Source organism: Pristis pectinata, chromosome 12 (assembly GCF_009764475.1).
Source record: "Pristis pectinata isolate sPriPec2 chromosome 12, sPriPec2.1.pri, whole genome shotgun sequence".
Taxonomy (NCBI): Eukaryota; Metazoa; Chordata; class Chondrichthyes; order Rhinopristiformes; family Pristidae; genus Pristis; species Pristis pectinata.
In genome coordinates, this window is record NC_067416.1 from 4,539,268 (window position 1) to 4,553,630 (window position 14,363).

General features: G+C 48.9%; 1 protein-coding gene across 1 annotated transcript in view; it reads right to left on the reverse strand.

Moving 5' to 3' along the window:
• slit1a (slit homolog 1a (Drosophila)) overlaps nt 1-14,363 on the reverse strand; it is a 215,902-nt gene that overhangs the window by 38,810 nt on the left and 162,729 nt on the right. Inside the window, 3 exon segments of the mRNA XM_052027527.1 lie at nt 10,311-10,382; nt 12,737-12,808; nt 14,113-14,181. Of these exon segments, the coding sequence (XP_051883487.1) occupies nt 10,311-10,382; nt 12,737-12,808; nt 14,113-14,181 (213 nt within the window).

The following is a 14,363-nucleotide window of genomic DNA, read 5'->3' on the forward strand; positions in this document are numbered from 1 at the left end:
TAACAGGGAGGAGGGTTTAAAAGGCAATCTGAGGGGTAAATGTTTCACACGAGAGTAGTTGGTATCTGGAATGAGCTGCCAGAAGAGGTGGTGGAGGTGGGAACATCGAACATAGAACATTACAGCACAGTACAGGCCCTTCAGCCCACAATGTTGTGTCGACATTTTATCCTGCTCTAAGATCTATCTAACCCTTCCCTCCCACATAGCCCCCTATTTCTCTATCATTCATGTGACTATCTAAGAGTCTCCTAAATGTCCCTAATGTATCTGCCCCCACAACCTCTGCCGGCAGTGTGTTCCACGCACCACCACCACTCTCTGTGTAAAAACTTACCTCTGACATCCCCTTATACCTTCCTCCAGTCACCTTAAAATTATGCCCCCTCATGTTAGCCATTGTCACCCTGGGAAAATGTCTCTGACTGTCCGCTCGATCTATGCCTCTTATCATCTTCTACACCTCTATCAAGTCACCTCTCATCCTCCTCCTCTCCAAAGAGAAAAGCCCCAGCTCACTCAACCTATCCTCATAAGACATGCTCTCCAATCCAGGCAGCATCCTGGTAAATCTCCTCTGCAGCACCCTCTCTAAAGCTTCCACATCCTTTCTATAATGAGGCGACCAAGACTGACACAATACTCCAAGTGTGGTCTAACCAGAGTTCTGTAGAGCTGCAACATCACCTGCAGCTCTTGAAATCAATACCTCGACTAATGAAGGCCAATGCACCATATGCCTTCTTAACAACCCTATCGACCTTGCGTGGCAACCTTTAGGGATCTATGGACGTGGACCCCAAGATCCCTCTGTTCTTCCCTCATGAGGAAACACCTTCTCCACATTTGCCCTGTCACCACCCCTTGGGGTCTCACTGCTGTGCCTGAACAGTGTCTCTCACTGTTCAGATCAACGTGCTGGCAATCTCACTGGGGAGGGGTTTGGGTGTTGTTGGTCGTTGCGTGAGTTGGACGCTGGGAAAGGTGCGTAAGGGAATGACAGAGACAACTTTTGAGGGGCATCTGAACAGGTACTTGAATGAGCAGGGCACAGAGGGAGACACCAGAGGCTGCAGATGCTGGAATCTGGAGCAACACACAATCTGCTGGAGGAACCCATCGGGTCGAGCAGCATCTGCGGGGAGGGGAAAAAGGAACTGTCAACGTTTTGGGTCGAAACCCTGCGTCAGGACTGAGAGTGGAGAGGGGCGATGGCCGGTATCACGAGGAGAAGGGGAGGGGTGAGACAGGAGCCCGAGGTGCTTGGTGGACTGAGGAGGGGTGAAAGGTGACAGGCAGCTTACACCAGGTAGGGGAGGGGAAGGGGATGGAGATGGGAGAGAGGCAGGTGGTTGATAGATGGAGACAGACCATAAGACAAAGGAGCAGAAGTCGGCCATTCGGCCCATCAAGTCTGCTCCGCCATTCTATCGTGAGCTGATCCATTCTCCCATTTAGCCCCACTACCCCCCCCCCGCCTTCTCACCATAACCTTTGATGCCCTGGCTACTCAGACACCTATCAATCTCTGCCTTAAATACACCCAATGACTTTGCCTCCACAGCCGCCCGTGGCAACACAGTCCACAGATTCACCGCTCTCTGGCTAAAGAAATTTCTCCGCATCTCTGTTCTGAATGGGCGCCCTTCAATCCTGAAGTCGTGCCCTCTTGTACTAGACTCCCCTACCATGGAAAACAACTTCGCCATATCTACTCTGTCTGGGCCCTTTAACATTCGAAATATTTCTATGAGGTCCCCCTCATTCTTCTGAACTCCAAGGAGCACAGCCCTAGAGCCGTCAAACGTTCCTCATATGTTAACCCTTCATTCTGGTGAATCTTCTCTGAACCCTCTCCAACGTCAGCACATCCTTTCTTAAATAGCAGCCCAAAACTGCACACAGTACTCCAAGTGAGGTCTCACCAATGCCTTATAGAGCCTCAACATCACACCCCTGCACTTTTTCCTACTCCTCTAGAAATTAATGCCAACATTGCACTCGCCTTCATCACCACCGACTCACTGGAGGTTAACTTTTAGGGTATCCTGCACGACCAACAGAGAAATGAAGGCATAGAGGGATATGGAATTAATGCAGGCGTGGGATTAGTATAGATAGGGACGTGGTCAGCATAGACAGACTGGGCCGAAGGGCCTGTTTCCATGCTGTACAGCTCTCTGACCCTACGACTACTGGTTCTGGGAGGTTCCTCGCACATAGCTTTTATTTCTTGTTCACTTTCTAAGTACCCTTTTTGTGGTAATGAATATTCTACATCCACTTTCGAATGCCAATTTCACAGGCTCTGTGCTTCACCCAGTGAGGGAGCAGGACTGTAATTAGGAAACTATCTAGTGGCAGGGTTCCCAGCAGGTTGTCAGGTGACATTGCTCTAGGGAGCTAATGAAAGCTCTGGCCTGTTAAATAATCTGCCAGCTTGTCACTGAATTCGAGGCCCCCCCACAGCTGATGAAACCATTCGAGGTCCAGCAGGTCAGCGCCAACAGCATGAGGGAGCGTCTCCGAAAAGTCGAATCATGGAGGTGAGGAAAAAGAACCAGAACACGTCTTCATAAAGACTTTCTTGTTTCTTTTATGTAGAAATATTAAATGCTTTGTGACACAAGGATAGAGAAGGGGTGAGAGCGAGAATTGCAGAAAGATTAATTAAACTACGGAACAGGAAGAGATGCAGTGTGTGTGTGTGTGTGTGTGTGTGTGTGTGTGTGTGTGTGTGTGTGTGTGTGTGTGTGTGTGTGTGTGTGTGTGTGTGTGTGTGTGTCTGTGTGTCTGTGTGAGGGAGGGGGAGAGAAAGGGAGAGAGAGATAGAGAAAGAGAGAAAACACACAAATTTAAAACAGAGGCAGAAGATGGAGAGTCACAGGAGACAGATGTGTTGGGGAAAAAGGGCAGTCTTAAAGCAAGCAGAAGAACTGGGATTAATGGACTGATTCTGACAGAGGAAAAGGGAAAAGTGTAGGGGAGAACAGCGTAGCGGTTAGCGTAACGCTATTACAGCGCCAGCGACCCGGGTTCAATTCCCGCCACTGTCTGTAAGGAGTTTGTACGTTCTCCCCGTGTCTGCATGGGTTTCCTCCGGGTGCTCCGGTTTCCTCTCACATTCCAAAGACGTACGGGTTAGGAAGTTGTGGGCGTGCTATGTTGGCGCCGGAAGCGTGACGACACTTGCGGGCTGCCCCCAGAACACTCTACGCAAAAAGATGCATTTCACTGTGTGTTTCGATGTACATGTAACTAATAAAGATATCTTATCTAGAAATTGGTCCACACTGTCAGGAAAAATGGTCTGGCATAGTTGTAAATGACATTAATGTTACATTAACCAATTTTGCCCATATTTCAGGGAGAGATACCACCAGCCATTAATATGAAATGGTCATTTTGCCGTGAGGTTTTTGCGTCCCCTTATGCACTTTTCCCAGCGTCCAACTCACGCAAAGACCAACAACACCCAAACCCCTCTCCAGTGAGATTTGCGAGCATGTTGACCTGAACAGTGAGAGACACTGTTCAGGCACAGCTGTGGGATCCCAAGGGGTGGTGACAGGGTGAATGTGGAAAATGAGGGAGAATCTCGAACCAGAGGTCACTGTTTAATAAGAGGGGGCATCTTAAAACAGAGATGAGGTTGAAAGGTGTTCTCTCAGAGGGTCGTGAATGTGCCCGATTGGTTCAGGGGGCATCCAGGGATGGACAATAAATGCTGGCATTTCCAGTGACGTCCACATCCCATGGCTGGGTAAGTAAGAGCCCTCGGCTTTGTGTCGAAGGTTGGTGGAAGCAGTATAGAGGCACAAGAGGCTGCAAGGGATGTCGGAATCTGGAGCAACACACAAAGCACTGGAGGAGCTCAGCGGGTCAGGCAGCATCTGTGGAGGGAGATGGACAGTCGACGTTTTGTGGTGAGACCCTTCATCTGGACTGGAAAGGGAGGATGTATAAAGAGGTGGCCCCCATCACCCTATGTCCTTCCCCTCCCCCACACTCCTCATCTGCCCATATCCCCACACACTCCTCCCACCGGTTCCCCCCCTCCACCTCCCTTCCCTTATTCCACGCTCCACTGTCCTCTCCTATCAGATTCCATCTTCTTCAGCCTTTTGCCACTTTCACCTCTCACCTCCCAGCTTCTGACATCATTTGCCTCTCACCCCCCTCACCTGGATCCACCCATCACCAGCCAGCTCTTCCCCCACCCCTTCGCTCCACCTCTTTACACCGGCTCTCTCCCCTCTATCTTTCCAGTCCAGATGAAGGGTCTCCACCTGAGACGTCGACTGTCGATTCCCCTCCACGGATGCTGCCCGACCCGCTGAGTTCCTCCGGTGTGAGTTGGTGGAAGCAGAGTCATTGAAGGCAGAGGCTGAGGTAGATGAGCACATGATCAGCAAGGGGTTAACAGCAGGTATTCGGTCAGGTCAGCTATTAACTGGTAGAGCAGGATCAAGGGCTGAGTTCTGCCAACTCCTGCTCCTAATTTGTTCGTTCACAACTGACCCTGAAGGTGCAAACAGAACGTTATTTAAAGGGCCAACCTCTCGAAACCTGCAATCGCAGCCAGACACTTGCAGTGTGCTCTGCATGGATACATCCAACCCTGCAGAACACTTGCATGCAACACCCGCCATTGTGACAACACAGCCTGACTGCCTGCGGCCATCTGTCCAGATCTAAAGGTCTTCTCCGTGGGTGACATGTTGCACTGGGGGTCGGGGATGCAAAAGATGGATCCCAGGTCTCGCTCTCTCTCAGCTTCCTCACTGCTCCCTCACTGCAGGACCATCCCAGCCCACGTCTGCCAGATGCGGGGCTTGTCTGAGAGGGCGCTGATCGCTGCCGCACTGGAGAAGTTCTCGACATTGTCTGCTCCACCATCTCCTGTTCCATTAAACCCACAGCAGCAGGCAGAGCGAGCACGGGCATTTACCTGCATCGTAGACTTCACCAAGGTCATCAGAGAGGGAGCTCCCAGCACAGAGATAAGCAGGTAGAAAGAGATAAGGAAAAAGAGCTAGAGAGAGAGAGAGAGAGAGATGTACGGACAAAAGATGGAGGGAGAATGAAGGAACAAAAGCAGGTAGAAATAGAAGACAGATGAGGGACTGGAGGTGAAGCAGAGGGTTTAAAGTCTTTCCTGGTCACGTACTAAGTGCACAATGTTGTTCCAGATGTGTGTGCTGTTCTGATGAAAAATACTGAAACTCAGCAGGCCAGGCAGCATCCGTAGAGAAAAGCAAGTGGTCAATGTTTCGGGGCAGGACCCTTCCTCAGCACTGAAGGTGGGAAAAGGGGAAGCCCGATATATAGGAGGGAAAAGCAGAGCAGTGATAGGTGATAGGTGGCCTCCCCTACATTGGCGAGACCAAACGCAGACTAGGTGGCCGATTCGCAGAACACCCACACTCCGTCCGTAACCGTGACCTGCATCTCCCTGTTGCCGGTCGCTTCAACTCCCCCTCCCACACTATCATTGATACGTCAGTCCTCGGCCTCCTCCACTGCCAGGAGAATTCCAAGCGTAAACTGGAGGAACAGCACCTCATTTTCCATCTTGGAACCTTGCAGCCTGACGCATGAACATTGAATACTGCCACTTTAATCCCCTCAACCCCACTACCCTCCCACCCCAAAACTGTGCCTCTTCTTCCATTTCCGAGCCATTTCTCTCTCAAAACCTTCTCCCCATGTTTTTACCCTTTAGTCTACATCAGTGATGATGAAAATCATCCTCCATTATTTGCACTAAACATACAAAACAGCCTTCAATGGAACTGAACAGCACACAGAGAAATAAAGGACTGCAGACGCTGGAATCTAGATGAAAAACACTCGATGCTGGAGGGACTCAGCAGGCCGGGCAGCATCCTTTTCTCTACCCTTTTTCCCCCGGTGGATCTGCTCTCCCCTCCTCCCCCACACCTGCCCATCACCATCTCTTACCTGCATCTACCTATCACCACCCTGTGCCCACCCCGCCTCCCCTCTTTTGTCCACCTATCACTGCTCTGCTTTTCCCTCCTATATATTGGGCTTCCCCTTTTCCTATCTTCAGTCCTGAAGAAGGGTACTGACCCGAAATGTTGACCACCTGCTTTTCTCCACGGATGCTGCCTGGTCTAAAGGGTAAAAACATGGGGAGAAGGTTTGAGAGAGAAGTAGACAGAGTGAGAGATAGTGAAAGAGAGACAGAGAGAAAGGAGGACTGGGAGAGAGAGAGAGTTTGGGCCAGAGAAAACATAGAGACAGACAGATAGAGAGAGAGAGAGAGAGTGAGACAGAGAAAGACAGAGAATGAGAAAGAGACAAACACAGAGTGAGAGAGGGAAAGACCTCGAGAGTTAGACAGTTGAAGACGGTCATCAACAGTGCAGCGATTAGAGGAGGAGATGGAGACAGACTAGGGGCAGGGAAGAGAAGGTTGAAAAAAAGGGTTAAAGAAGGAGAGAGGGGCAAGGTTAGGGGAAGGAGTGAATCAGGGCAAGAGGAAAAGGCAAAGACAGATATGGAGAGAGAGAGGCTGACAGGCATGAGGAGAGCGACGGAGATGGAGAGAGAGAGAAAGAAAGAGAGAGCTTGAAAGGAGACAGGGACAGGAAATCATGGAGAGAAAAATGGAGAGAGTTCAGGGAAGAAGATGGAGAGAGAGGGAGGGTGATAGACAGAGATAGATAGAGAGAGGATGGATTGAAGGATATTGGGTCTAAGATAGTGAGGCAGACAACAATGTGGCACTGACTGTGGTCCCAGATGCTCCCTGGTCTATGTTATTGAATTGAGAGATTGGAGTGGACTCACTTGCAATGCCCTCCATGGTCGAATAGTGGAGCTGCCCTCACTGGCTAAGCTCAGCTACTTGGGCAAGGAATGGATAGAGAGTAGCAGCCACCTGGCTCCGTACTCGGGGATGATTCAGGGGAGTGTGGAACAAAAGGTTGAAAACCACAGGCACTAGAACCTAGAATGGACGGAACAGCCAATTTAGAGACGTCCTCTTGCCCTGACCCCTGGTCACTGCTCATCCTCCCGGTCACTCAGACCCAGTGAAACATTACAAGTCGGGAGACTGTGTTTTAGACAGGCAATTAGTTTCCGTCACTGCTATCTCGCCATCTCTCCTCTCCAACACAGCAGGCTGTCCTGACACTCAGACACAGGCAGCTCTGGCTGGTGATCAGTGTGAGGGCAGAGACTTGCTGTGTGGAGCCCTCATCTGTTTATTTATTTTTTCTCCTGCAGATCCTCACCCCCCTCACCCCCTCTAACCCTTCTCCCCACTAAGGTGTGTGCTGTTGGTTTGAGCAGTAAACCCTCGCCCTGTGATATTTCTGCGTGGGTCAGGTTCTGCTTCTCACAAGGACGTAAGAAATAGGAGCAGGAGTCGACCACTTGGCCTTTTGAGACTGAGCCACCACTCAGCAAGATCTTTTATTACCTCAGCGCCATTTTCCTGCATTATCCCCTGGATTCCCTTAATATCCAGAGATCGATGGATTCTCAAGGACAAGGCTCAAGGACAGCTTCTATCCCGCTGTTATAAGACCCTTGAACAGACCTCTTGTGCAATGAAGATAAACTCTTGATCTCCCAATCTACCTCATTGTGGCCCTTGCACTTTATTTGTCTACCTGCACTGCACTTTCCCTGTAACTGTAACAATATATTCTGAATTCTGTTTTTTTCCCCTTTTGTACTACCTGGATGTACTTATGTACGGAATGATCTGTCTGGATGGCACGCAGACAAAAGCTTTTCACTGTATCTCAGTACATGTGACAATGATAAACCAATTACCAATAGATCTCTAAATGAACTCAGTGAGTGGGCCTTCACATCCCTCAGCCTCTGGGTGAATTTCTCCTCACCTCAGTTCTACCCCTTATTCCAACCTCTATTATTGGACTCCTCATTTGGTAATGTAGCGGTTAGTGTGACTCTAATACAGCGCCAGCGACCCTGGTTCAATTCCCGTCGCTGTCTGTAAGGAGTTTGTACTTCTCCATGTGACTGCGTGGTTTTCCTCCGGGTGCTCCGGTTTCCTCCCACATTCCCTAAGACATACGGGTTCGGAAGTTGTGGGCATGTTATGTTGGCGCCGGAAGCGCAGCGACACTTGCGGGCTGCCCCCAGAACACTCTACACAAAAGATGCATTTCACTGTGTGTTTTGATGTACATGTGACTAATAAAGAAATCTTAATCTCATTCAAGTGTAGTACCTTCCATTAGCTACCTTGTCAAGAGTTTGCCAATGAGGTAATCTCCCATTCTTCTAGAGTAGGGGCCTAGTTTACCTAATCCCTCTTTATATGAGAGACCCACCATCCCAGAAGCTCATCTGCTGCACTCCCTCTACAGCAGGTACGTCAGTTTTAGATACGGGGATCGAGATTGTACACAATACTCCGGATGTGGTCTCACCAAGTCCCTATATAACTGCAGTAGGACATTTCTACTCTCTTATCCAAATCCTCTAACATTGAAAGCCAACATACCATTTGCCCTCCTGTCTGCTACACCCTCACATTAGTTTACTGAAAGCTTCCCCTCCCTCTCCCCCACCCGGCTCCATCTGCTCATTATTTCTCACCATACCTGGTTGGACCTATCACCCACCAGTCCCTGTCTCACCGCTGCCTCTCGCCTCTCTACACTGCCCCCTTGGTCCTGATGCAGAGTCTCGACCTGAAACATCAACTAGCCTTCTGCCTCCACAGATGCTGCTCGACCTGCTGAGTTCCTCCAGCAAATTGTTTGTTGCTCCAGATTCCAGCATCTGCAGTCTCTTGTGGCCCTATTTTACGACACAAAGGTCTCACTGAACATTAACATTTCCCAACCTCTCTTCATTTAAAAAAAAATCCAATAATTCTACTAAAGTGGACAACCTCAAATTTTTTCAACACTGTACTCCTGCTTTTGCTTCGGTTGTGTCTTGTCAACAACTAAGGTAGCATCCAAAACAAAAACCATCCAAGGCACCTTACGGAAGCATAAACCAGAATAAAACTGGTGCTGAGCTACAGGTGGAGATATTCCATCAGCTGACCAAACCTTTGCTCAGAGGGTCACGTCATGAGCAGAGGGTAGAGGAAAGGTTCAGGGAGAGATCTCATCTTAATCCGCTTTTATAATGTATGTGGCTACTTACGATAAATCAGTGCGTTAAAAACAGTCTTCAAGGATGAAGCAATGAAAACAGGGGGATGGACAAGGGTCAGAGGTAGAGGCAGGAGGTGCAGAGTTTGGGAGAGGTGAAGATGTGCGGGGGATTCGGAAACAAGACTGAGAACTTTAAAACTGAGGTGTTGGCAGGTAGGGAGCCAATGTTGGCTTGTGAAGACAGAGCCACTTCCCACCTCTTGTTGGAGTGGCCATTCTTCATGTCCAAACCTGGCAGTGGGTCCAGGTCTGCTACTTGAACATGGAGGGCATCACTAGTCCAACCACGTACACACAGACACAAACATGCACACATATAGAAACACATAAAATCTCTCCACAAACAAACATACACAGAGAAAACAAACATACATGCACATACACACATACATTTATCGTACATTCACAAAACTACATACAAACATATAGGCCCACAAACATACAAACATATACACAAAGAGACAAACATGCATATATACACAATTCTACATACAATGTACATATACGCAAATATAAAGACAGCACAAATAAACATGCAAACACACATACAATCTACAATAAACATAAACACACATACAAAACAACAAACACAAACATACAAGAACACGCACACTTACATACAACAAACACAACACACACCTTCACCAGAAGAGAGACGAGGAGACACCAGAGACGGCAGACACTGGAATCCAGAGCAACAAACAATCTGCTGGAGGAACTCAGCAGGTCGAGCAGCATCTTTGGGGTGACTGATGGAGGCTTTCGACCTGAAATATCGACAGTTCCTTTCCTGTCGCAGATTCTGCTCGACCCACTGAGTTCCTCCAGCTGACTGTTTGTTGAGAGAGATGGGGAATAGCGCTAGAGTCCTGCCTTCTATAAGCCAACTGCACCCAGACCAGAGAATGTACCAGGGACCACTGGTCAGTAGCACATTATCTGCTCCTCTATCTCCATCGAGCTGTGGTGGAGCTGGACTGAAGCCCCCACCGTCGCTGGACTTGTTCCTCCACACCCTTTGGACGTTCACCGTGAAGCCTTGACACCCAGGGCTGGCTACCGTGCTCCAGCCGAGGGCTGACCACTGATAGTGTGCGTGAAGCTGTGACTGTGCTGATCGGGACTTACAGGAGCCGGAGAGAGCGGAGACCTTGGAACGCTGAGGCAGGGATGCAGCGTAAGGAATTGTAACTGAGAATCCTGGGAAAAGAGATGGGGAGGGAAAAAAAATGACAAGTTAGGAAACTGGAAAATAAAACATAGCCTCATTGTCACTTTGTAAGTTGTCATAGAGACATTCAGCAGGGAAACAGGCCCTTCGGCCCATCGAGTCCATTGCTGACCATCAAAAATGCTAATCCTACATCAATCCCATTTTATTCTCCCCACATTCCCATCAACTCCCCCCAGATTCTACCCCTCACCCACACACTGGGGGTAGTTTACAGCGGCCAACTAACCCACCGATCCGCACGTCCTTGGGATGTGGGAGGAAACCGGAGCACCCGGGGGAAACCCACACGACCACAGGGAGAACGTGCAAACTCCACACAGACAGCGTCGGAGGCCAGGATCGGACCCAGGTCACTGGAACTACTCCACTAGCTGTGCTACTGTGTCACCATTATAAAGTAGGTTGTAAATTCTCTCAAGTCGAAGTTCCTGTTTCTCTGCTCTGTTGCTGACCACCTCCCCCCGCCCCCCCCCCCCCCCCCCCCCGCTCAATCTGTGGCTCTAACACAACGAGTTGCATTCTCACCTCCGAATCAGATCGTAAGATTAGGCCCCATCTCTAGAGACACCAGAGGCTGGAATCTGGAGCAATACACAATCTGCTGGATGAACTCAGCGGGCTGACGCTGTGTTCGTTGCTCCACCTCTGAGACCTGCGCCTACAGCCCAGGCTGACATCTGAACTACTGAAGGACTGCTGGCCTGTCGAGGTGCTGACTCTTAGGTGAGACTTTATAAACCAATTCCCTGCTTGCTTTTACAGTACTGTGTTACCCCTATGTTATGGTAGTTTGGGTAATGGAAATTCACCCTTATGGAATTCACAAGTCATTGCCAAAAAATTTGAGATACTAACTAAAAATTCTCTCTTATCTTGCGCCCAACACATTGATGCAATCACGAAGAAGGCACGCCAGTGGCTCTACTTTGTTAGGAGTTTGAGGAGATTTGGTCTGTCACCAAAGACTCTTGCAAATTTCTACAGAGCATTCTGACTGGTTGTATCACCGCCTGGTACGGAGGCTCTAATGCGCAGGATTGAAAGAGGCTGCAGAGGGTTGTAGACTCAGCCAGCTCCATCACGGGCACAACCCTCCCCGCCACTGAGGACATCTTCAAGAGGCGGTGCCTCAAGTAGGCGGCATCCATCACTAAGGACCCTCACCATCCGGGACATGCCCTCTTCTCATTACTACCATCGGGGAGGAGGTACAGGAGCCTGAAGACCCACATTCAATGATTCAGGAACAGCTTCTTCCCCTCCGCCGTCAGATTTGCATGAATAATCCATGAACCCATGAACACTGCCTCATTATTCCTCTTTTACACTATTTATTTATTTTTGTAACTTATAGTAATCTTTATGTCTTTATGTCTTGCGCTGTACTGCTGCCGCAAAGCAACAAATTTCACGACATATGTCAGTGATGCTTCTGATTCTGATTCTGAATTTATGTGAGGGAACTTACTCAATAAAAACAAAATGCAAAAGAAGCAACAAATTTCATCAATTTTTGTCAAGGGTTTGCGTTATGAGAAATTGGAATACGGATGGTTTTCTAGGAACACAATCCCTCCGTATCGCGGGGTATACTGTACCAGGTAAATGATGCCATGGTTCAGCTTCAAGGAGCAGGGTTTGTTCTTGATGTAAGACCCTAAGGATAGTGGTATCAGTAGTTTCAGCAGTCACCGGGTACACCACATTTGATGCAATATTTAAGGTCGTCATTAAGATCCCCAAATCTGTAACATAGATCACCCGACGGTGTTTGAGAGGAAAGCGGGGGGACTCCTGAATACTGAGGCAGTGGTCACATTCTCTACTAGTATCAGCTGTGGCTCAAGAAATTGTGTTTTACGTTTCTTTATCTGTTATTTCTAAAAAAATATTGAATAGGAGAAATATTTGACCAGGTGAGACAGTTGTATGGCAGGAATTCATGTGATACAACCTTCAGAAATGCATCCAAGCAGAGTGAGCAACTTGGGGTCTGGGAGCAGTTACTTCAGTATATCTTTAAACATGGAAGATGGTGTTTTCTCTGTGTGTGTGTGTGTGTGTGTGTGTGTCTGCTTTTATATTGTGATCCTATTGGACAGTAAAGTCAGGTGGTGTGCCTGCTTCAGGTAATGCAACAATTTCACAGACATTCAAGAGCTTGGAGACTCAACACACAAAAAAAGAACTAATCTGTAAATAAACCTCCAGCTTCTCTGGAATATATACTTGCTGAATCTCAACACACTCTGAAGACGTTACAGTTCTCTATGTGGTGTCTGTACAGTCTGGGGTGGGGGGAGGAGTACAGGCAACTTACAGTGTGGTCAGCTGGCTCATGTTGATGAAAGACATATTGGTCAAGGAGCTGATCCGATTGTTGCTCATGTCCCTGGTGATGGAAGAACAAGACGATCAGCGTTGGTGACGGGAAAACATGAGAGAGCAAACCTCATTGTGCTTGGTGACAAACAAGGTGCAGGGACCAAACTCCCACCTCTGAACACACCTCAGACCATAGTGATTCAACTAGCATCTAAAAGATGGATGGGTCCCTTGAGGATGAAATAAAGACCAAATCTCTTGCTCTCTGGTCCCAGACAAAAATATAAGCAGGCACTGCAGTCGTGGTGCTGAGGGAGGTCCCAGGTACTCTTGCAGACAGGTGGAAAGATCCCATGGCATTATTGAATGTGAAGGGATTTCTCCAAATGCTCTGGGCCAAGCTTCATCACTAATTGTGGAAGCTTGTTGTGCATACACCGGCCACCATGCTTCCCACATTACAACAAACCTAGCTCCCGAGGAGCACTGATTGCCCACTGATATGAAAAGCACGATGATGCTGGGGGAACTCAGCAGGCCAGGCAGCATCCGTGGAGAAAAGCAGGCGGTCAACGTTTCGGGTCAGGACCCTTCTTCAGGACTGAAGATAGGAAAAGGGGAAGCCCGATATATAGGAAGGAAAAGCAGAGCAGCAATAGGTGGACAAAAGAGGGGAGGCGGGGTGGGCACAGGGTGGTGATAGGTAGATGCAGGTAAGAGATGGTGACGGGCAGGTGCGGGGGAGGAGGGGAGAACAGATCCACCGGGGGATGGGTCAAAGGGAAGGAGAGAGGGAAAAAAGGTTGGAAATAAGAGGCTCGGAAAGGGAAGAAGATAAGAAGCCTGGCGGGGGGAAGGTGAGGAAGGGATGTGGGGATTACTTAAGGTGGGAGAATTCGATGTTCATGCCGTTTGGCTGCAAGGTTCCGAGACGGAAACCTTTTGTTTCTCTGGCCACTGATATATTCAACTTATTTTCCTTTAATGGCACCAGGGAGCAAGGTTTGTCCTTCACCCCTTGGAATGAGAGAGAAAGTCCCCTCCCTCTCCCACCCCACTCCCTCCGAGCTCCCGAACGTGCCTGCTCCCAGTGAGGGAACAAGAGCCACTGTGTTCATCCGGGTGCTCCTTGGGTAGACAAGGAGGAGATCCCAATTCACCTCATTTCCCAGCTCCGTGTCCACGTCAGGCCATGGAGATCTGGGCTCTACTTACTGTTTCCTCTGGAACTCCCGAGGAGCTAGTATTTTCCCAGGGCCCCTGATTGGGTGGGATGTAAAATGGGTCAATATGCATCAATTTGAATCTTTACTGTCCCTGGAAGGTACACCAAATCTCTCCGACCCACGCTGGCCCCACCAAGATACCTACACAAGTTGGAGATGCTTAAAGGTGTAGAGTACGCTGGGAACTGCAGTGAACTGGTTACCATCCAAGTAGCTGGAAAGTAAAGGGAGATAAGATAAGATCAGATCTTTATTAGTCACATGTACATCGAAACACACAGTGAAATACATCTTTTGTGTAGTGATTTTGGGGGGCAGCCCGCAAGTGTCGCCACGCTTCCGGCGCCAACATAGCATGCCCACAGCTTCCTAACCTGTAGGTCTTTGGAATGTGGG